The sequence below is a fragment of the Grammomys surdaster genome, unplaced genomic scaffold (genome assembly GCF_004785775.1).
Source record: "Grammomys surdaster isolate TR1022 unplaced genomic scaffold, NIH_TR_1.0 124271, whole genome shotgun sequence".
Lineage (NCBI taxonomy): Eukaryota > Metazoa > Chordata > Mammalia > Rodentia > Muridae > Grammomys > Grammomys surdaster.
The window spans coordinates 217,982-243,365 of record NW_021619321.1 but is presented as its reverse complement, the minus strand read 5'-3'; the positions used below and the strand labels follow the sequence as shown (position 1 = coordinate 243,365).

At 34.9% G+C, this 25,384-nt stretch overlaps 1 protein-coding gene and 1 pseudogene across 1 annotated transcript in view; both read left to right on the top strand.

The window, feature by feature from the left end:
* Positions 1–600, top strand: part of LOC114636486 — a 15,201-nt pseudogene extending 14,601 nt beyond the window's left edge.
* Positions 601–785: 185 nt separating this feature from the next.
* The window catches only part of LOC114636485 (zinc finger protein 160-like), a 97,197-nt gene continuing 72,598 nt past the window's right edge, over positions 786–25,384 (top strand). Inside the window, 1 exon segment of the mRNA XM_028784558.1 lies at positions 786–996. Within this exon segment, the coding sequence (XP_028640391.1) occupies positions 786–996 (211 nt within the window).

Genomic DNA, 25,384 nt, shown 5'->3' with positions numbered 1-25,384 from the left:
ATTCATACTGGTGAGAAACCTTACAAATGTAATGAATGTGGGAAATCTTTTAAACAGTCCTCAGATCTTAAAATTCACTACAGAATTCATACTGGTGAGAAACCTTACAAATGTAATGAATGTGGGAGATGTTTTACCCATTCCTCAAGTCTTAGAAATCACCACAGAATCCATACAGGAGACAAACCTTACAAATGTAATAAATGTGGTAAATCATTTACAAAGTCCTCACATCTTCATGTTCACTACAGAATTCATACTGGTGAGAAACCTTACAAATGTAATGAGTGTAAGAAATCCTTTAAACGGTCCTCAGATCTTAAAATTCACTATAGAATCCATACTGCAGACAAACCTTACAAATGTAGCAAATGTGAGAATTCTTTCAGCCAATTATCAAGTCTTAGAATTCACCATAGAATCCATAAAGGAGACAAAATTTAAAAACATTATAAGTGTGGTAAATCATTTACGCAGTTCTCACAACTTCATGTTCATTACAGAATTCATACTGGTGAGACACCTTACAAATGTAATGAATGTGGAAAATCCTTCACCCATTCCTCAACTCTCAGTTCATCACAGAATCCATGTAGGTGACAAATCTTAGAAATGTAATAAGTATGATAAATAATTTACATGGTTCTCAAATCTTCAGGCTTACTAAATAATCCACTCTAGAGTTCAACCCTACAAGTATAAATAATGTGGCATATCTTTTATCTGATATTAATCTCTCTAAGTTTATCAAAGAATCCATACTTTTAAGCAAACTTATAGGTGTAATGAATGCAGGTAATCCTATTCCTTACCCTCAAATTTTCTGTCTCAGCGTAGAATCCATACAGGAGACAAACCTGAAGAATGTGTTAACAGTGGACATTTATTTCCAAAGTCCTCAACTCTTTAGCATTATCACCAGAATCCATCCTGATGACAAACCTTTCAAGTATAGTGAATGTTGCAAATCCTTCACTCTGTCTTCAAATATTCATGGTAACCACAGAATCTGTATTAAAAATAAATCATTACCAATATAAAAATATGGAAGATGCTACACTCAGAAATCATATTTCCCAACCAAATTTAGCATTCATACCAGAGTCAAACCTTACAAATGTCAAGACTATGGCAAATCATTTATCACAAGCTCAATCCTTAGACCACAAACAAGATCCATGCAAGAGACTAAGATGATAAGTAATTAAACTTCTAGTACTCATACAGAATTCTGGTATTTACAACTAGAAATGTATTCATAAGTATTTAAATAAAGGTGAAACCTTACTCATTTTCAGAGAACTGACAAAGAAAAGCCCTGTATTTCGTTAAGAATTCCAAACATTTTACATCAGAACAACTTATATTCATATTAAGTATTTATTTGAATAAAATGAAAAAAATTGTTCACTCAGTAGTAATATGACATCATTAATTGATAATGGTATGGTATTTATGTTCTAACAAATGAAAGAGATAGTATTTAAAAATGCAAGGATTTAATCAAGGATAATTTTAATTACTCTCCTAATCAAAACCAGTTCATAGTGTTCTGTATATTTTAGTAGAGTAGAATATTGACATTTGTGAGATAAATTTTATGTAAATGTTATTGTTTTGTTAGTCTTTAAACTTTTTATAGGGTATATATTATAGGTAATTTTAAACCTCAATCTAATCCTTCCTTTGTCAGAATTATCAATAAATATATTACAACTGTCTTCAATAAATCCAACCTTGGTGTGGTTAATATTCAATTTATTTTATTCTGGGATGGTATCATTCTTACCCTACATTTACACACTGATAAAAACAAAATAATCATGCCTCAAAAAATTAATTTAATTACTTTATAAAATGCCAAGACAGCAATTAAGAAGTGTATATATCCTAGGCAGAGAATCCCTGAGCTTTTCTTAGTGTTTGTGGTGTGTATGTATGTGTGTGTTTTATGGATAAAGTCACTGTAATTTTAAGAAACATAACATCAGGTATATGGATAATTACCAAGTTGACCCATTGTTGGGTGATGAGATTGAGGAATTTAGAGGGAAAATCCTCTCGGCACATATTTTTATATTCATTGTATGTGTTGAACATAGTCTACTATGCAATTCTCCCACATAAAAGTTATATTCAAAATATTTTCCCCTAGAGAAATATTTTGACACAAGAGCAGATCTATTAAGGGAAACATGCTGAAAATGCCAATTTTTTGTTGTTGTTCTGTTCTGTTTTATTTTTTTTAATTTTTTTCTAAAATCATAATTAATTCACACAGGGGTATAAACACAGAAAAGCAGGAAGTGGGGAGGGGAATGACACTGGAGTGTGGGTGCTCAGGGGGAATAGAGATATCTTCAGAACTGGGTATCAGCTGTGTGAAGGTTCAGGGGACAAGTCACCGTGACTTTGCCTATCACTCGCTTGTCCCCATCTAAGCTGGTATTATCTGCCAAGGCTACCTATTTACAAGGTCCATGACCACTCAGGCTTATAAATTTCCACAAAAGCTGCCCATTGATGTTAGCTTATAGCCATCAGTTTCAATGTTCTTCCACTGAGACCCAAGACTTGGTGTTAGTATACATGTATGACAGGCCTATTGCTGATTTTAGACCTATGGTTGATTTTAGGCTTTCAGTGTGTAAGCAGGGATGGCCCTGACATCTCCTCCCTTCTCTAAGTATAGAAGGGCTGTGGCAATTCTAAACTTGCGAAGGCGGGGATAGAGGCCTTACCTCCAGTATTTGAAGGGGACCTTGTAATGGCTCCAGTCCCCCTGTAGTTGTCCAGTGAGGCATGAGGGCCATACCCATACTGATGTCTTTTTCCTGGAGAGGGGATAGTTTTGACATCAACCCCTATGCAGTCAAGCTTGTCCCTCTGGGAACCCAGATAGATATTTTTATCTTTTATTTATATTCCCTTGCAGTGCTTAGCCTCGCAGCCTAAGCAAGAATTCAGGTTGCCTGTCAGAGGGGGTTCTGCGTGGCCCCTCTCTGCTTGGTCTAGGGGCAGAAGTCCCCCCTTTTTAGGTTGGGTGGAGATGGGTTTTGGAAACACCTTGTATAAAGTAACAACCTCATCTTGAGTCACGTTGTCCTCCATAGCTAACTTATGATAATGTATCTGAGTAGGTTTTGCTACCAAATTATTTATCTGTTGTATCACAGAGTTAGTCTGCCTATTTGAGAGCCAGGGACCAGCAGAAAAAAGCAAAAAGAACCCAAATAATGGTCCCAAGATGGAAGGAAATAGGGATGACAACCTTGGATAGGCTGCAAATCAATTCTTGTACCAGCATTCATCTGTCTCTTTCTCTCTCTGATTTTTCTTAGGCTTCCCTACCTATTTCATGCTCTCTTTAACCCTCCTTGTCTTGTCTTTGTAAAGGCAACGTTCTTTGAGGGTTGTACACAGTCAAGAGCTGTATACAGTCTTTTCTATTGTACTAGAGTAAATCAAGTCCAGTAAGGATCTTTGCGATTTTAGGAGGTCTCTTCTGATGGTGAAACGAGGGATTTCTTTAGATTAGTGATGTCAATCTCTAGCTGTTTGATGTCCTTGTCAGTGGCCCTTCAAAGGTCTGAGTAGTATAAGTTCGGAGGCCAGTATCTGGATTAGAACTTCTAACCGGAGACATCACGGGTGATTCATTTTTACCTGGAAAGGAAAAAGAAGGGGATTCTCAGGGAGATTTCTCTTCCCTGGATGTAAATTGTTATTCATCATATTTATGGTTGGGCCTGGCTTTGTGGGGGTATTTATTTTTTTCATTAATCTTTTTGGTAGCCGATTAGCTGTGCCTTCTCTGGTATTGGACAGGCATATCAGTCCTAGGCCCCATAAGGGCACTGGGTCTGGGCCATTCCCTTTAAGGGTAAGAGGGTCCTTCCCCATATCTGTGGCAAAGTTTTGTTGGTCTTGGTGGTGCCAGAGGCAGTCAGCAGCAGATTTGCCATGAGCTTTCAACTTTAGAGAGATAAAAGTGAACAAGGCATGATGGAAAGTATTTCAGGGGGACTCCTTCTGAGGGGTACCATTCCCCCTGTTTTGTTTTTAAATTCAATTTTTCAGAGTTCTTATAAAATCAAGACAGAAGTGCCAACAGTTGCTCCTTCCACACTCAGAGAGTCATGAAGACCCTATTTAAGGATATATAAATCTATATTAATAATCTTTTGTCAAAGGACTGTTATAGCACCACTGACATCTAATCAGACTATATAATATATCGATTAGTAATAGCTTCTTCTACTTTTTGTGAGATTACCTCTCTTTTGTCAATTAATTGTCGAGGAAAATTAGGGTTTACCTCTCTCTTGAGAATATTGAACAGAGACTTAAATTCTTTTATGGAGAGATTAAAATAGGATCTTTACCAATTAGCAACTCTTAGAAACATTTGAAATTAATTTAAAATAAGTAAACACACTCCCTCACTCTTTTTTTTTTAGACCCTTTTCTGTGTGTTTTTTTATTGGATATTATACGAATTTACCTTTCAATGTTATCTCCTCTCCCATTCTCCCCCAAAACCCCTTATACCATACCCCCTCCTCCTAATTTTTGTGAGGGTGTGCTCTAAACATTTTCCCAGTCCCATCTCCCTGCTCTCGAATTCCCACACAGTAGGGGATACAAACTTTCGGGGACCTCCACTTTCATATTTTTTTAAAAAACAAAGAAATACTTTGAACCTTTTAATTGAATAGTAATAATTTCATTAAGGGTGAAAATTGAATGTGCAGCAAGTACTAATTGTTACAGCAGTAAGACTTCATAAATTACATTTTATGAATATAGACAAAAAGAAGTTTATCAAAAGTTTAAGCTATACTTAGAATTGTGTCTTTCACAATTCTATCCAGAGATTTTTTGGAACTCCAGGAGAGAGAACTGTCTTGAAAGATATCTGTCTGAAATCTGTCTCCAGCAGAACATAGGAAATCAGCCTATAATTCATGATTTGGCTTTATGTTATTCATTCATTACTGCCAAATAAACCTTTCTGAGATTGCCTCTGCCAGCTGAAGCTAGTCCTTGGCACTTCACTCACTTTTAATTTCTTGAGCTGTTGGGAAGAATTTTAGTTCTATAAATTCCAAGTTGTAAATTGTTGGCCTTACTTCTGAGAAAAAGTGATTTCTATTCAGAAAATACTTTCAAATAGAAAGATGATAAAAAAGAATCTACATAGATATATAGTGGATAAATTATATATATATAATACACATACCTAAATAAATATTTACATTTTACATATGTAATATATGAATGTATTTTCTGACTAGGATTCCATATATATATACATATATATATTCATCTAGGTTTATTTCTATGTACTTATATCTATATTTCTATGTACTTATATCTATATATTGACTTATTTTTAAATTATAAGTATCACTTTTATTTTCCTCTTTTGCTTCTTGTACCACGTAGAATGTAGAATACAGTATGGAATAGGTAATGGTAAAATAGACATCAGTATCACATTTTTTACAATGAATGCAATTGCTTTATGTTGTTTACAAATGGCATGATGTTCGCTGAATGATTTATATCTGTAGTTTTAGCAATTATTTCAGTAAATTATTTGCATCCTAAATCCTGTGTCCTTTCCAGTCTCCCCTCATAGTGTCCCTCCTCCCATACCTGCTCCCCTTGTTCTCTGAAAAGATACGACCCCAACCGGGGTATTCTGCCATGCTGCAAATCAAGTCTCTGAGGGGTTAGGAACTTCCTTTGGTATAGCAGACAGAAAAAGCAACCCTATGTGATGGAGGCCGCAGTCTAGCCCAAGTGTGCTCTCTGTAGTTGCTTAGTTTCTGAGTGCTGCCAATTATGAAGGTTAGTTATCTTGTTTGGTATTGCTATTGAGTTACTATCTTTCTCATGCCCATTAATCTTTATCCTATCATTTCTGTAAGAGTTTTGACCTCTACCCAATGTTTGGTTGTTGGAATCTGCATCTGTTTTAGTCAGCTAATGCAAATTGCCTTCCAGTGAACACTTCTAGTCTCCTGCCCATAATAATAAAGTATTATTGCCACTGTCAGGGACTGGTTCTTGGTCATGGGTTGAGTCTCAATTTGGGCCACTTACTGGTTGGCCGTTACATCATTCTCTGCTCCGCTCTTTTACTCCACAGAGTTTAGACAGGACAAATTTTAGTTCAAATATTTTGTAGATGGGTTGGTGACCTTAACCCTCTATGAGGAGTCCTCCCTGGCTAGTGGAGGTGACCTCTTCTGTTTTCATATATGCATTGTGAGGCTTCATGTCTATATTCACAACCATTGACTCAGGGAAGCATCCAAAGTCCCAGCAGATATCTGGGTCTTAATAGATATTACACCCACTTCCTCCCTCAGCTGGTAAAGAATTCCTTCCATTATCATGTAATGTTAGACCTCGCACCTTTCTTTCTGCACAGCTGATTCTGATCCACCAATTTCTCTCCCCATGCCCACTTTCACCAATTTTTCTCCCTCCCTATTACTACTATGAGTATGTATCTCTACCTATATGTAAGATTCAAGCATCTGCACTTGAATTTTTCTTTTTATTTCATTTTTGTACTCTTGGGTGTATCATGTGCTTTGATACTTTACGGCTAATATCTGTTTATCAGTGAGTACATACAGTACGTGCCATTTTCAGCCTGGGATAGATGTTCCAGGCAAAATATTTTAGTTCCATTCAATTACTTGCAAAATTCATGATGTCCTTCTTCTATTTTTTTTTAAAAAGCAAAATAGTATTCCATTGCAGAAATTAATCACATTTTCTGTATTAATTCTTTAGCTGAGTGACTTCAGAGTTGTTCCCAGTTTCAGACTATTATGAATAATGCTGCTATGAACATAGTGGAGCAAGTGCCCCTGTGGTATGGTGGAACATCATTTGAGCATATGACCTGCAGTATAACTGGGTCTTCAAATAAAACTCTTTTGCGTTTTCTTAGAAACCACTGGAATGATTTCCAATGTGTTTGTACAAGTTTGCAACCCCACCACTAATGAAGGACTGTTCCCCTTGGTCCTAATCTGTGGCAAAATGTGATATCTCTTCAGTGTTTTATCCTAGCTATTCTGATTATTGCAAAACAGAGTATCAAAGTCTCTGACTTGCACTTCCCTGATGACTAATGTTGCTATTTGAGATTCCTCTGTTGAGAATTCTATTTAGTTCGATTTTTTTAATTGAGGTTTAAGGTTTGTTGGAGTAAAATTTTTTTAGTTCTTTATATAGTTTGGATATTAGCCTTCTACTGGATGAACATTAAGAGAAGGTCTGTTCCAAATCTGTTGGCTATCGTTTTGTCTCATTGCCAGTGTTCTTTACGTTACAGAAGGATTCATTTCCATTTCATGAGTTCTCTTTTGTGATTGGTAGATTTTTGTTACTCACTTATTGATGTTCTATTAAGAAGTTTTTTCCTGTATAACTGCATTCAAGGCTATCCCATAATTTCTCTTCTATTAGTATTAATATATTTAATTTTATGTTTAGGGCTTTAATCCCTGTGGAATAGAGTTTGTACAAGATCATGAATACTAATCTATTTAATTCATCACATTCAGATATCCAGTTAGATCAGCAAAATTTACAGAATTTGCTCCCTGTTTTCCATTGTATGGAATTGGATTCTTTCTTTTTAAAATGAATTGTCCACAATTGTGCAGGCTTATTTCAGTTTCTTTGATTTGTTTACATTGATCACCCACTCTGTCTCTATACTGATAGTAGAAAGTGATACAGCTTGTATACATAGACATACCCCAGTTTTCAGGAATGCCAGGGTAGGGAGGCAGGAGTTGGTGGGTGGGAGGTGAAGCAATATATAAGATGTAGGGTGAGTTGAGATGAAATAGAGCCTTTCCAAAAGGAAAATTGTGAAAGGGGAAAACATGTGAAATGTAGATAGATAAAATAACTAATAAAAAATATGTTGCAAGCCAATAGCCAACATTATGTTAAATAGAATGAACCTTAAACAATTCAACTAAAATCAGGGTCAAAACAAAGGTTTCCACTCTCTCTATATCTTTTCATGATAGTACTTGATGTTTTAGCTAGAGGAATAAGAAATATAAAAGATTTCAAAGGGATACAAATTGAAAAGAAAAAAGTCAAAGTATGGCAATTTGCAGATGATATGATAGTATATATATGGGATCACAAATTTTTACCAGAGAATACTTACAGCTGATAAACACCTTCAGTATAGAAGATGTTTCAATAGAAATACAATACAAATCCATATTACTCCATGACACAAGCAATCTATGGGCTGATAAAGATATTTAAGAAACTCAACAATAGACACATATTTTATGAAAATATCTTCTCCACTTGATCAATTTGCATGATGTTTTAATGTGTTTTTTGGAGTCATTTTGGAGTTATTTAATAAATTGTCATCAATGTTCATAAGAGAGATTGGTCTGAAATACTCTTTCATTGTTGAATCTCGGTGTGGATTAGATATCAAGGTAACTGTTGTCTTATAGAATAAACTTCTAATGTTCTTTCTGTTTCTATTTTGTCGAATAGTTTGAGGAGAATTGGTATTATTCCTTCTTTGAAAGTATGGTAACAATGGGCATAAGAACCAAATATTCCTTGTTACTTTTGGTTGAAAGAATTTAATGACTGCTTCTCTTTTTTTATGAGAAGGTGACAATTAAACTTTTAAAATTGATCACCTGGCCTAGATTTCACTTGGATGATTGAAATATGTTTGAAATCTCATTTGATTTTCCAAATTCTTGGAGTAACAGGTTTTGAAGTAAGGCAAACTATTCCTTGGATTTCTCCCATGTCTATTACTATAGCTCCCTTTATATTTCTGATAATTTTAACTTGGTGTCTCACTTCCTTTTACTTAATTTTACTAAGTTTTTGTTGATTTTCCCAAAGAACCAACTCTTGATTTTGCTGATTATTTGTATTGTTCTACTTGTTTCTTATTGTTTGATTTTAGCCCAGAATTTACTACTTCCTGTAGTTTATTCTTCATTGATGTATTTACTAATACTCCTTTTCCTCTTTTTCTTTCTCCTTCTCCTTCTGCTTCACCTTCTTCTTCTCCTTCTCTCTTTCCTTCTTTTTCTTTAAACCTGTCAGACATATGCTTAAATTTATAGTATGAGCACTCTAATTTCTTTATGAAGCCACTTAATATTCTGAATTTTCCTCATAGTCATACTTTGATTTTGTTTTACAAGTTTAATAATACTATGACTTTGCTTTTATTAAGTTCTAGGAAACCTTTAATTTCTTTCCTTATTTCTTTCCTGATCCAGTGATACTTGGGTGCAGAACTGTTTAGTTGCCATGAGTTTGTAAGTTTTCTGTGGTTGTTGAATTGCAACCTTAATCAATATTGGTCTGATAAGATTCAAAAAGTTATTTATACCAGAAAGTATTTGAAGTGTAATGAGTTCCTTTTATTTGCTTTGAGTTAAAAGTCCTAAATTATTCTTTAACTTATGGATTCTGGACTCTACAAGAGAATTCTGTTGAAAGGTAATTCTGTGGTGTAACATGGTAACCTTCCAAAGTCAACTGAATGAAAATGTAAATACAGTAATTATGGAATGCTAGTAGTAATTTACTGAACTTTGTGTTCATTAAAACAATCACTTTGAATCACTTTGTTGAGTCAGTTGTTATAGTGTACTGTATTAATCACAGCACATGGGAGGCAGAGCTTTGTGGATCTTGGTGTGGCAGGGTAGCCTGGTCTACAGAGCAAAATATAGGATTCCCAGGGCTGCCTATAAAAACTGATTCACCCAGAAAAGAATCAAATAACATCAGACAAAGAAAATATTTCATCAACTGTTGAAATTATTGTACTTTTTGATATGAAAAATAATCTAATTAGTTATTTATAAACTGAAGCAATAACTTTTAGACATTTCTTATAATATTAACCAAGTATTTACACCATGCTTTTTGCCAATCTCTTTTGATCACCTGTAATAGCATAATGTCAAAGTTTTTAATACGTACTAGTATTCTTGATGGAGCTGTTCCTGATACTTGGCATCATGTGTATTCAGTCCTATTAAATGCTGTCATGTGCTGGTCAATAACATTAAATTCCTATAGTTTGAATATAAATGGTTGTAAGCCACTTAACATTGGCATTACAACCAAACTCTAGTCCTCCTGAAGATCAGCAAGTGCAGTTAACCACTGAGCCCCTCTAACACTTTTTGTTTATTTATTTTCTTTTGATTAGTGTGACACAAGATTTTGCTATGTAGTCCTGGGTAATCTGGAACTCATTGTTTAGACAAGCTGGCCTCAGACTTAGAAAGATGTGTTGTCTCTGCTTTCCAAGTGTTGGGATAAAGAGTTTGTGCCAACAGGCCTAGTTTACCAATCTTTAATGTAGTTGAACATTGTATTTTGCTAGTAGTTTTAATTCACCTATCATATGAGTTCAGAAAACAGGATATGAACTTCTATAAAAATTGACTATTCATTTGTTAAGTATTGAATATGCTTGACTGAGGGAATGGCACTATTAGGAGGGGTGGCCCTATTAAGGTAGGTGTGTCACTGAGTGTGTGGGCTTAAGACACTCACCCTAGCTGCCTGATAGTCAGTATTCCTCTAGCAGCTATCAAATGAAGATATAGAACTCTCAGCTCTGCCTGCATTATGCCTGCGTAGATGTTACTGTGCTCCCACCTTGATGATGATTGACTGAACCTCTGAACCTGTAAGCCAGCACAATTAAATGGTGTACTTCACAAGACTTGCCTTGGTCAGTGTCTGTTCACAGCAGTAAAATCATAAGATATAAATCTTCCCTGAACTTTATATTCAGGAACAAAATCACATATAAATTCCAAAATACTACTATTTCTTTGTAGACTTTCTTCTTCCTCCTTCCCACTTTGTGTGTGCCTCCTCCCTCCTCTGTGTTTGTGTAGGCCAGAGGTTAATCTCAACAGGCACCTATCTTGAATTTTTTGACATTTTCTCTTACTATCTTGATTCAAAATATGCATTTCCCTCCTGTTGGGCAGAACTAGGACCACAAGGAATCGCTGTTATAGAAAGTTCTTCTATATCCTCCTTCCAGAGTTAGAATTCAGATCCTCCTAATAGCATACATAATAAGCAGTTTGCCAATTGATCTGACTCCCCAGCTTATGCTACATTTGTGCAGTAAAAGAGCCATTCTAGTATTAAACACTACATATTTAAGACACTTGTCTTAAATATGTCTACATATTTGGACACCTGTCTGTCTTAAGAAGTCAATAACCATTTCTGTAAGTGATATGATTACAGTGTTAAATAAGGTTAATGCAGAACAGGGAAATATTAATTAATATAGATGTTTACACTATCCTCATAGTGAAAAATATATTGATTTCAATGAGATTTTTTATGATTATATAAGTGTACTTTTTAATCTTTCAATTACTTGTATAAACCAGTCATTTCATTTGTTTGCTTGTTTGCTTGATTGTTGGTTTTACAAGCATAATCTTGATCATTGTTTTAGAATGCAAATTCAAATGGAAATCAATGGCCAGTCTGTAGGAGAAATATAACCTATGAATATTATGCAATGCAAAACAATCATAATGCTCCCTGAAGAGCAAGATACACAGCATCTTAAACTTGAACTATATATTCATTTTTTCATTGAGTACTTATGGTCTGCATATTTTAAGAACTATAATGGTTTTTAGGTATTCAGAAATAAATGAAAGTGTTTGTTACATTAATTGTTCTAGACATGAAAGGAAAAAAAAATTTGGAAACTCTTGGACACAGGCTTCCTGTAGGTGGCAACAAATGTCTAGTGTAATTAAAATAAATAAAGAAAGATAAAAAGAGCAAAAATTTGCAGATTCTCTAAGAAGAACAGTGAGGCCTGGCAATGAAGTCTGCAGTTGTCATGATAAAGCCCTGGTACTGAGATTCTGACAGGGATAAAAATGTGATAATGATAAGATTAGCAAAGCTTGGAAATAAAAGAACCATCAGAGCTCAATTTTAATACCCAGTGAGAAGTAAGCACCAAAAAACTGACCAGTAATAATTTAAAGAGCCAATAAGGCCTGCAGAAATATTCCACCCTGTGTAAACTATTGAAGTAAGCCTTCTAAATTTTTCCAATTAAAAAATACTATGAGATCAAAGATTTGCTAAATATCCAATTAACTTGGATTTTCTTCTAAGTCCTGAAAAAATGTAGGAGGGGGATTTTTTTAAAACAATGAATGAGTGGTAGGGGACTACTTTGTAGACCTAGCATCTGCCATGAAATCAGAGGAACTGGGCCTGAGTTCAAAACCACAGAGTTCATTTAAAATCAGATAGGAGAGCATGGACTTGTAACCCCAGAAATCCTACTGTGATAAGAGAGGTGGAGGCTGAATAATCCCCAAAGGTTAATGGGCTACTGAGCTGGACACACTCAGAAGTGAACAACCCTTATATCAAATAAGGAGGAAGATGAGGAGTATTCACTGACCTCTACAGATATAGTGTGCAAAAAACAACATGTACCATTTAGTAAGCACACACACACACACACACACACACACACACACACACACTGAGAGAGAGAGAGAGAGAGAGAGAGAGAGAGAGAGAGAGAGAGAGATGCATGGTTATTTTTTTAAAAATATAAAGGAAGTTTTTTTTGTTTCGTTTTTTGTTTTGTTTTTTTATTTTTATTTTTGTTTTTTTTTAACTTTAAAGAAAAGGGTGTAATGTTGTGGATTTGGTTTAATGGTTGCATTATGGTTTCTCAAATTGCATGAGAATCCTCCAGGTGAGATGCTGAGTGTTCCTGCCTCTAAGTGGTAAATATATTTGCCAGAAGCCAATGGCTGGGTAGGGAGAAAGAGATAGTACTTTAATTTTAGCAGGCAAGGGAACCCAGATAAGAAGGAAAATTTAGTACTACCATGCTGGGGAAGAAGAAGGACCAGACTTGAATACTGCAGAAGAGAGAGTAAAACTTCTTTTACTCTCTATCATGCAAGTGCTAGGGAAGAGTGGCCCCTGGACCAAGCCCCTCAATTGATCTGGGGTAGCAAAGATAGAATATAGATTTTATTAAATAATAATTCAGAAGTATCAGAGGGGAAGCATTAGCAACATGAAAGTTTGGGAGTTGCCCAACCATTTTGCTTTATAAGGCATGTTAAAATACAGAGCTGTGAGTATGTGTGTGTGTGTGTGTTTCATTTGAGAATTCCCAGAATTGAAATGGTAGTAAGAAATTTGTGTATCCACAAAGGATATTAGAGCAAGTTAATCAACTCTAGCTACAGTATAAAATCACTTAATCCATTTGTTATAGTTCTTTTACTCTCTAGCATATTTAAATTAAAATTTACATGACATGAATAATGCCCTAATATATTAAGGACAATAAATACATAATCTTCATGAAATATTTAAAACAATGCCACCTGGCAGTGGTGGTGGACATCTTTAATCCCAGCACTTGGGATCAAAGGCAGGCAGATTCTGAGTTTGAGGACATTCTGGTCTACCGAGTGAGTTCCAGTACAGCCAGGGCTACACAGAGAAACCCTGTCTCAAAAAAACAACAAAAACAAAACAAAACAAACAAACAGGAAAACAAACAAACAAACAAACAAAAAAGGCAATGTCACATAAAAGGAGTTGGAAACATTACTTAAAAAGGAAATCAGCCATTAATTTTATTTCAATCACAAATATTTTCAAGTTAACATATTTAAACAATTACAAATTTTATGCATATATGTGATTACATGCATATTATTTGTATACCCAGTGAATGCCTACTGTATACAGAGGCAAGAAAAAAGTTTCAGAACTCCTAGAACTTTAGTTACAAATGCTTGTGAGCCACCATGTAGGTATCATAAATTACAGTCCTGTACTCTGCAAAGCAGTAGGTACTCTTAACTGCTGAACTATTTATGTAGCCTTTCAAATAAACTTTTAAATGATGGCTTCAGAAAGAAATAGTTGAGCAGGTTTTGAAAAAGTCCAAACTCTTGACAAAGGTTATTAAATACCATCTGCACTTTCATTATTTTTATCATTATGATTCTTAATATCACATATTTTGCAATTAATCTCACTAATGTAATAAACCTTTCCAAAAAACATAATGTCATTCTTCACAGAAATTTAGTAATTTTTTCTTATAAAACAGGAAAATATGGGTGAATGTATTTATTGTCAAGGATAGCAGAAAAGCTTTTTTTGAATGCATTGAAAATTGAAATTATATCGCTACTAACTGCATATTGGTAATCAGCTTAGATATCAAGGATAGAGAAAACACTCACTCAAACCATAAAATAAAATGCAGAAAGAAAAAACCAACATTGAATAGTGCATGGCCTAGTAAAAGTCGTGTTCAACGATTCATTGATATATAAAAATCTTGAACATTATAGAAAAATGGGAAGCTGTTTTTAAATAAATCACACCAGCATTGGGGACATGAAGAACACAAAGTATGATCCACTGTACATACCAAACAGAGATGAAAGCTACTCCAGAAGTAGTGGCTGAGTTCTCTCTTCTTTCATCATTAGCTGTGAATGAGATGTATATTCTATGAAGGAGAGGACATTCTATTCTCATAGCCTCATAGGTATAAGAATGAAGCATAAAAGGATTAAATAAGGTATTTTTTTTCAAAAGATTGGTTGCATTCAGAGAAAAATCATGAACTAAAATGTATCAGTGCCCAAATGACCAATGAAAATAATAGGCATAGTAATTAACCCCAAATTCTGACAAACCTAGTAGCTGTGAATTCTGAGAAATCATATAAAATATTGGGAATGTCTTGGCAGGTCACTTACAGATATTACTGGAGGTCACAGGATTTAAACTTTTATATGATTGGTGATTACTTATTCCTTGAAATACTTTTCAAGCTGGATAGAGGGATGATGTTTCCAATTCTTTGACTGCTTGTGTGGTCATATTCTGTGTTCGAAATTTGTAATTTGTTTATGACATTCTTGTGATTGTCTTATCGTCAAGTTCATGAGTATAACTACAAGAAATATCAATCTGTAGTAATGTTTTAGATGTCTATTAAAACTCTTTGACAAACAACTCAGAAAGTGGTAGTCTGTTTCATATTCACACACGGGGGAGAGAGAGAGAGAGGGAGAGAGAGGAGAGAGAGAGAGAGAGAGAGAGAGAGAGAGAGAGAGAGAGAGAAGATAGGGGTAGAAACCAAATATGTACACACATCTGTACATACATACACATAAACTTATAAAAATCTACAACCTTAACATCACATCTGGTATAAATAGAAAGGCATATGTCTCATGGCTTAAAGAGACCCTAGTTCATTCTTAACACAAATCAGTGATTTACAGCAATGTTCATCAAAGATATCAGTTCTGTATGGAGTTGAGCATATTCTTCTAGTGTAACCTAGAAAATCTTTTCCCCCTGAAAGCAACAAAATATTGTTATCACAGGAAAGTATGTGTGAGTGTTTATGGCAGTTTTAGTCATTTTGCCTAAAGTAGAAACAGACCAGAACTCTCTCTATTCATGAAGTATAAACATCTGGGTTACATCGATGGTTAAAACACTAATTGTATTAAAAGGAACAAGATGTTGATTAACATAACAACTTTCTTTTTTCCTAAAAGTCATTTTTAAAGTGAAAGAGGCCTCCAAAGGCTATGTACAGTAAAAACCAGTTTATATCACAATCCTTTAAAGACAATATGCTAGGAAATGAATAGGTGTGTGGTTTCACAAGATGAAGAAGGCAGATGCTATTTACAAATACACAGTTTGGAGGAATGCTAGACTGATTAAGTGTTTGAGGCACAGAAATCTTTGTGAACTCACACTAATTGGTTTTGATTCTAATCTCCACAATCTGTTCCTCAGGCTGGAACTATATGCAGCTGTGACCACCATCCAAAGGTCTGACCAAGACTGAGCCAATTAACCTCTTCACATGTATGGAAAGTGGAAAGAGGTTTAGGATGTCTTATGCCTTCCCATAGATTCTAAACAGTTTAGTTGCTGGAGGAATGGGGGTACATTTCATCCACGTATTTAGAAGCAGACTTAACTGAACTTGGCTCTTTAATTATCTTTCTATTGCCCATACTCCAGTTAGTAATACCTCTCAATATTCCTGAAAGTAACACTAATTTACTCATTGATATCAAGCTAGACATGAGAGTAGGAATTTCCTTGATTTGTCATTGTTATCAAGAAATTTTCATCCCTCTGCAGGATAGAGAATTTCTACTTTATTTTGTATATGATGATAAAAGAAAACCAGTGCCCAGTAAGATGTAATTGTCTCTGGTGCCCCTGTGTAGGAGAATAGGAGAGCAGGAAGGTGGGAGTGGTTGGGCGAGTGGGGGGCAACATCATAAAAGCAGGAGGAGGGGGAGAGGATACAGGGTCTCCAGTATTGGGCAAACCAGGCAAGGGGATTATATTTGAAATCTAAATAAAGAAAATATCAATCCCCCCAAAAAAGAGAAAAATAAAAAGTAAATGGCCCCTTAAATATCAGAACAATAAACGAAAATTAGATAGAATGGAGAAATGCAGAATCAGTGAAATTATGAGGCAAAATTATCTCAAAAATTAAAACTATTAAAATACTTATAGCTAGGCAGATTTTTTATTGAGTAAGTTATTTATGAAATTAACATCCAAATTGTTACTTTCCACCTATTCTCTCCTTCCAATCTCTCCTTTTCCCCTTCACTCTCTGCTCAACCAGTCTTCCTCTTCTTGTACATAAAACAAGAGAGAACTTCATTAATATTAATCAGCCTTTATACACAAAGTTCTAGTGAGACTAGGCACATATTCTTTATTGAAGTTAGAAAAGAAAGTACAGTTAGAGGAAAGAAATTCAAAGGAACACAATGTAGTAGATAAAAAAAAAAAACAGCAAATGTCCCTTCTAAGAGTCCCACATGCAGAGCTAGATGCACAACAGCTGCATGAGCCCAGAGGGCATAGGTCCATGCCATGCATGCTCTGTGGTTGGTAGTTCAGTCTTTATGAGCACATATGGGCCCAGGTTATTTGATTCAGTGGGATTTCTTGTAGTGACATTGATCACTCTGGCTCCTCCTCCAGTCTTTCCTCCTTCTCGTCCACAGGAGTTCCCAAGCTTTGCTTAATTTTTTTCTGTGGTTTTCTGAATCAGTTTCCATCAGTTTCTAGATAAAGGCTCTCTTTTGACAGTATTGGTAAGTTCCTGTCCATAAGTATAGCAGAATAATGTTAATTGATTCCGGTGTCTTCATCTTTCTTGCTTTGAGGGCATCAAGCTAGTCAAATCATTGGTTAGATTTTCCTTCAAATTGTCCATCTTTTACCCATGTACACTTGTATTGAAAGATCGAACATACTCCATCTTGGGATCCATCTCCATTTTAAAAGAAAATGAGCCTGAGAAATTGACCTGTAGCTGGACCCAAGCTGCACTCATGTTCTGGGTTGTACCCTAGAGTTACTCTCTAGCTATTCTATAGCAACAACCAATCAGGGTAAGTCTCATAGTTCCAGATATACTTTAAGACTTTTTGGACTTTAGTTTGGTGCAGTGTGAAAAATATGGACCTATTTGCAGTCTTCTACATGTAGATATCCAGTTAGAACAGGTCCATTTGTTGAAGGTGCTTTCTATTTTCCATCATATGGTTTTGGCAACCTTATCAAAAATCAAATGTCCATAAATAGATCTGTGGGTTTATTTCTGGATCTTTATGTGATTCCATTAATCAACGTGTCTGTTTCTGTATGTATATCAAACAGATTTTATTTATATTTCACTGTGGTACAGCTTGAATTCAGGGATGGTGATGAATCTCAAAGCTAATTTATTGTTCAGGAATATTTTGGGTATTGTGAAATTTTTTCTTTTTGCATATGAAGATCAGCATTGCTATAAAAATTATTTTGTAATTTTGATGGAGATTGCTACAAATCTGTAGATTGCAATTGGTATGATGGCCATTTTTACTATGCTAATCCTGCCAAGCCATCTACTGATACCTTTTTCAATTTCCTTCTTCTGGAATTTGAAGTTCTTGTAATTCAGATTTTTACCTTGCTTGGTTATAGTATATATATGGAATACCACTGATTTATTTCACTTAATTTTGTATCATCACCTTTACTGGAGCTGTATATCATCACTATGAATTCTCTAGTAGATTTCTGTGAGTTGCTTATATATACTATCATATTATGTGTAAATAGTGATATTTCCACTTCTTAATTTCAAATTTATGTCCTGTTGAGCTCTTTAGTTGTTTTATTGCTCTGACTAGTACTTTAGGTACTATATTGAATAGATAAGGAGAGAGCTGGCAGCATTGTCTTCTCCCTGATTTTGGAGGGATTCCTTTAAGATTCTCTCCATTTAGCTTGATTTTGATATGTGCTTGCTGTATATCACTTTAATTATGTTTAGATATGTGTGTTGTATCTATGACATCTCTTATATTTTTTAAGATAGAGTGTTGTTGGACTGTCAAAAGATTTTTTTTCATCTGATGAAGTGATCTTGTCATTTTTTTCTTTAAGTTTGTATACATGGTGAATTATGTTGGTGGGATTCCATATTTTCAACCATTCCTGCAGTGTTGGGACTTCTCATGGTTGTTCACCTTACTTCAGAGGATTTAACAAGCAAAAAAGGTGGGTGAGGTGAAGGGAAGCTTGCAAGCATGGTATGGTTCAGGCTCATCAACTGTGATGAAGGTGGTCAGAGAGGTGGCTAGAGAATTGACATCCCTCCTCGGTAGCAGGCTGCTCAGGATAGCTTGGCCTGTCCAGAGGACTTAGAAACACAGGAGTGATTTTTTAATGAGTACTATCTCTAGAAAACTTAAATTTATTAATAATTATATGCATTCCAATCCCTACTATGCCTAAGCCTGAGTGGTTTTGAAGAAATTTTTGTTTTGAGCATTATCTAAACCCTAATATTCCCTTCATATTTTACATTCGAAGTTAAAGCTCTTAACTAGGTCTGGTATAGTAGTTTAGTTGTGAAGAGCTTATCTGTCAAGAATGAGGACCTGAGGTTGATGATGCAAAAACCATCTTAAAAAACAAAGCCTGTGAATAAAATATGTCTGTAGAGTTTTCACTTCTTTCTCTTCTTCTAAAAGACCAGACTTTGATACCCAGCACACAGGTCAGGTGGAACATTACTGTGAGTAACTCCATTTTAAGGTAAACTGGATACTCTCATTAACCTCAACTAGAAACTACCTACATGTAAATTAAATAATATTTAAAGTCAATTGTAGTGGTATATTTTTGCAAACCCAGAGGTGGAGAAATTTTTGCATGCATGTCTCAGAGTTCCCCCTAGTATAATTGGTTAGCTCTGTGTAAAAAGAGAGACTCTGACTCATGGAAAAATTAGATGCAACTGAGAAGAAGTACCTCTGGTAGTCACAAACACATATGTATGTATGGCACATACATACATACATACATACATACATACATACATATATACATACAGACAGACATGCTTATAAACATACACTTTTATGTGGGATGGTTTGACTGTCATATGTAGCCTTGGTATTAATCAATATACAAATATCCATTCTAACAGTTGTCAAAATGATTTCCCTTCTGATTGTTGACTTGATCATTCTTTTCATAGGTATAGTACAGGTGACAATTTGTTCTTCATTAAAGTGCCCTCTGTTCAGTTTACCAAAACTGAAAGCCAGTACAGAAGCTTTTGCAGACTTACAAAAAGTATTTCCAAATTTATCCTGAGTAGGAAAATATCCAGCTTTCCAAGTTTTATTTGTCATTAATTGAGAGAATGCTAGCAGGGCTGGTTTACTGGGATAACTTTCCACAGCAGAATTGAAGTGTGCATGTGTGTTGCATTTTCTTTTTCATTATGATGTGTGATGGATGTTTTATTCTGTATCACCTGAAACTGAAGATTTAAGAAAAAAGACAATGTTAAAAAAGTGTGCAAGCAGTAATGGCACAATAAAATTTCAGTTATAAAATAAAATGTCAGAAATATAAAAAAGAAATTAAATTTCTTTCAGTACTATGAGCTCACCACAAGAAACATACATCTAAATGGTGAAGATTTAACAACCAAAGCTAAAGTTTGATTGTCCAAAAATAAGAAAAGATTTGATTCAATTTAAGACTTCATAGTGATGTCTTGATATGTAAACATTTATATTTATGAACCATGATTGTTGGTTTAATCCACATTAAACATAGAAGACGAATGTGTCTTAGATATTGATGGACATGAACAACAATCCATGTGTTTCTTCTTATCATTTAAATTGTACTGTTTGATATATGCATAATGATGTTAAAAGGTACATGCTGATACATTAAACATGTTCAAGTTGTGCAATTGAATAATTGCCATCCTATATTTAGATGCCAGAAGAGAAATGAAAGATTGTAAAAAGACTTAAAGAGAAATAAAATCATTTAGAATTTATGTTCTGCTTTTACCTTCTCATTTCCAAGAAACCATGGTTTCAATATTAAAACATGTAATTACAAATAGGGTTAGTTTAGTCTGTACATACTATCCATGTACCTAACCAAAGCTTATAAAGTCAATGTGCTTCTGAATTGGGGTTTACCTTGAATTTCTCTCTCAGAGGCAAACTTTTCAAGGTGTGATAAGTCATTAAGAATATCAAGTCCCTAAAGGATATGGTGCAGGCATAATTCATCATATCAGCAATGATATTTCTCGGTGTAGGGAAAAAAAAGCACAGTTAGTTAAATCTACAAGTTAAAAGAGACAATCTTGACCAAACTGACTTATGGTCAGCTTATCTACAATAGTTTATCAATTATATACATAAATAGGTTCACTGTGACATGTTTGGGAAGCACAACATATATTCTCATATTCAGTTTCATTTTTATTTTCCTCATCCCTCTTTCTTTTTAGTTTCCTTCCACTTTCATAAGTTCAGTAGCACACCATTTAGCCTTACATCTGTCTACACACACACACACACACACACACACACACACAAACCCTTACACACACACTCAAACACACACTCCACAATTGGCATTAAGCATGGGATCATTGTGTGTTTGTAAGACATTGATTTATTCATTACCCAGGATTATTTCTAGATCTGTCCATTTTCCTCAAATTTTTATAACAGAGATCATGTGTTCTCAATTTCCTGTCATAAAGTTGGCTCCAATTCATTGAAAACATTTTCATAAGTTAAGATTTAAACAATGTTCCTGCTAGGAACAGTTACTATCAGAGCTAACCAGATGATGAGAGGGAAGCACAAGAACTTAAGCAACAAAAATTAAAGCCACTTGGCAACAAATTTGGTTTTATCACCAGAGGAAGGCTTGAATACTCTGCTATAATCAAAAAGAAAGATTCTGAATTAAAATTTTCATTGCATAAAGATGTTAAAATACCTTAAAGAGGATATATAGTCCCTGAAAAAAATATAACAGAACACAGGCAAACAGGCAGAAGCCCTTGAAGAGTATACACATGAATCCCTTCCAGAAGAGAGGTGAAATGTGTTACAGCTCTTTGAAAAATGTTACAGCTATTTGAAGTGCACCAGTGAGGCACCAGCTGACCAGAAAAGGAGGAAGGACAGCGAAAGAAGCTCTCAGACAACAGGAAGAATCTCACACATCTTTACTTCTTAGTTTGGCGCATATATATATATATATATATATATATATATATATATATATACACACACACACACAGTTTTGGGGTGGGTCAAGATCTAGCAGCAGGTAACCCCTTTTGGCTTAGTCTGAGAGCTTGGGAATGCCTCATCTGCATGATGGTGCTACTCCTATGTGACCAATGACCATGGACCACTCTGTGGGAGGGACTGTGGAGGACTGAAGCTGAGAGAGCCAGAGCCCTAGGAAGAGCTCGAATTACCTTACGTCAAAGTGGTTTTATCCAAATCAGGGTGCTGGGGTTCCAAAGCTCTTCTACCAGGTATCTGGCCTTTTCTCATAGCTCACTGCCCCACAAAATGAATTTAACAGATTTCTACAGAACATTTCTCCCTAAAACAAAAGAATGTACCTGCTTCTCAGCACTTCACGGTACCTTCATGAAAATTGAGCATAGTATCAGACAAAAACATCCCTCTAGGAGATTAAATTAATTCCATCATTCTATCAGATCATCACACTGTTCTTCAATAACAACAAAGCCAACAGAAAGTCTACATACTCATGGAAGCTGAACAACTCTCCTCAATGATAAGTTGGTTCAGGAACAAAAGAAAGAAAGAAATTAAAGACTCTCTAGCATGTGTGGTGGCACAGCATACCAAAACATATGGGACACAATAACAGCAGTGCTAAGAGGAAAAGTCAGAACTGTGTGTTTCTTCATAAAGAAAAAAGAGATCCTACACTATCAGATTAATACCACCACTGAACCTTCTAGAATAATAAAAAAAAAATGTTTCCAAGAGGAGTAGACACCAGGAAATAATCAAACTCAGGCAGCAAACAACAAATTGGAAACAAAGAGAACTATACAAAAAGTTAAAAACAAAACAAAAAACTAGGAGCTGATTCTTTGAGGAAATCAACAAGATAGATAAAACTTTAGCCAAACTAAGTAAAGGATGGAGAGCAAGTATCCAAAATAAAAAAATCAAAAATAAAAAGGGGGATATAACAACACAAACTAAGACAATTGCTTTATACTACATCAGTGGGAGATAAGGCACTTGTTTCTCGGGAGGTTTGATGTCCCAAGAAAGGGATATATTATAGGGGTGAGGCAAGGGTGTGTGGCAGCCTGGGATAAAACCCTCTTTGATGCAAAGTGTATGGGAGGGGTGTGTGGTTGAAATTGGGGAGACTGGGTAGGAGGACAACATTTAAAAGATAAATAAATAAAATAATAAAGAAGAAGTTAGAAATGCAATTAAAATACATTTTCAATAATAAAAAAATAAAATCAACAAAAATAGTGTCTAAAGAAATGGCTGTGTAGTTAGGAACAATTTCTCTAGTATAGAACCTAGGTTTCATTTCTGAAACCACTTGTTAGAACATGTCTACATGTAACTTCAATTCCAGGGCACCTATTGTTTACTTCTTTTCTTCCCAGGTAACAAATGTTAAAGATACAGGAAAATGAAACATGAATACCCATAAATTAAAAAATTAGTGTATACTGTATTAGGATCAAGTGTACATTTTTAAAACAAAAGTACACAAAACTTTCAGAGGACTAAATTTTGCTAGCTTTAATAGCTTTTGCGTTTTTTGTATGTCTGTTTGATTAAGGTGGATAACAAAAATGCAATGAATGATATATTTGTAAAAGGGAGTTTAAAAGGAAAGTGCAAATCATTAATAGAGAAAAAATGAAAATTACAATTAAAATAAATACACACAGTACCATGTGTCTATTTTTTTCCACAAATAAAATTCATAATGAAACCTAGTAAAGATTCCAAAAATATTTCTGTATGCATTTATTGACTTGATATGGAAAGTAACTATCTCAATTTTAGTGGGAAACTAAAGACAATTCCATCAGCACTTTGCAGTCAGGTGGTAAATATGGTTACTAAAGATAGACAAAAATATATAAAAATAAAATATTGTATAAAATCTGTTTACTTTCTGCAAAGAAAAGTGCCATGAACACATTTAGTTTTATACTTATCAGGATGGAGCAGTTACAGAAATTAAAATAAAATAGAAAGTTTGGGCCAGGGTATACTAATTACAGAATAACCTCAGGCATTAACAATTTACTCATCATGGATGCTAATAACCATTAAAACTAATATCTAATTGTTGCAGTGGGAAACTATTGATATTTTCCCAGTGTTTTTCCCCTCTGGTCCTGTAAGTAGAGCTCCTATCTCTCCTTAATAAAATAGTATAACAATGAGAGACTTTGGCTCAGCATATTCCCATTATAGTGACTAAGCCAAAAAAGTCTACTGTTACTGTGGCAGTTCTCTCTGATGCTACAGTGTCTAGGGCTGAAAGTAAAGAAGTCAGTGCTGAAGAGCATCATGATTATTCAAAAACATGGATTTAATACTGTTCAGGCACTTCTTGGTTGTGAAGCCACATTGAAGCTCATTAGTAAGAGTGACCCTAAGTACCATAGCACATATAAAAAGAGACATCAGTGTCCTCATTGGACCTAGTAATGGAGTAGCTATTTGAAACATATGCATTTGTATCAAGAAAATGAAAAGTATCCTCAGAAAGACACCATAGCTACTGAGTTAAGGAGAAATGGGTATTTAATCACATCAAGATATTTGAAGTGGGGGGCTGTCTATGAGGGATAACGTACAGTGTTTGTGTTTCTGGGTCTGGTTTACCATACTCAATATGTCCTTTCCTTGTTTCTACCCATATATATATATATTGGTATTACTGCAGATAACCAGAAAAGAATAAATAGCCGTTGACATAAAAGGTGCTTGAAAGCAATATAGAAAGAAAAGGCAGGGCACATGTGATACAAGCAGGGTAAACATCTTCTGGCTTTTATAAATGAGACTGTGAATAACACAGTGGAACAGTGTCTTTGTATACGGTAGATCAATTTGGGAGTATAAGCTCAGGCGTGGTATATCTTGGTCTTCGAGTAGAACTATTTCCTTGAGGAATTGCCAGACTGTTTCCAAAGTGGTTGCACCTTCTTGCAATCCCACCAGTAATGGAGGATTGTTCCTCTTCCTCCAAAACCTCCTTTGAGGATCTTACCCATTAATTCTTCTATTAGACTGAGCATATCTGATTTTATGTGGAGGTCCTTGTTTCATTTGAAATGGAACTGTGTACAAAAGATAACAATGCATCACTTTGTATCCTTGAACATGCTTTATTTTTTCCACTGCATCTTTGCCAAAGACCAAGTGGCCATAGGTGTGTCGATTTATTTCTGGGTCTTCAATTCTACTTTATTTTTAATCTACCTGTCTGTCCCTAAACCAATACTATATGGTTTTTATCACTATTGTTCTAGTCAGGAATAGTGATTTCCTCAGAAGGTTTTTTGTTTTATATTGGACATTATTTTTCCTATCCTGGCTTTTTCTTATTCATAAGAAATTAATCACTACCCTTTTATTCTCTGTGAAGATTAGAATGAATGTTGATTGCATTGAATCTGATATTGCTATTGGCAGGATGGGTGCATTTACTATGTTAACCCAACCAATCCATGAGCATGGGATATTTTTTTCCATCTTCTGAGGTCTTCAGCATTTTCTTTCTTCAGAGTCTTGAAGCTCTTCTCATACATCTTTCAATTGCTTGCCTAAAGTTACTCCAAGGTATTTTATAG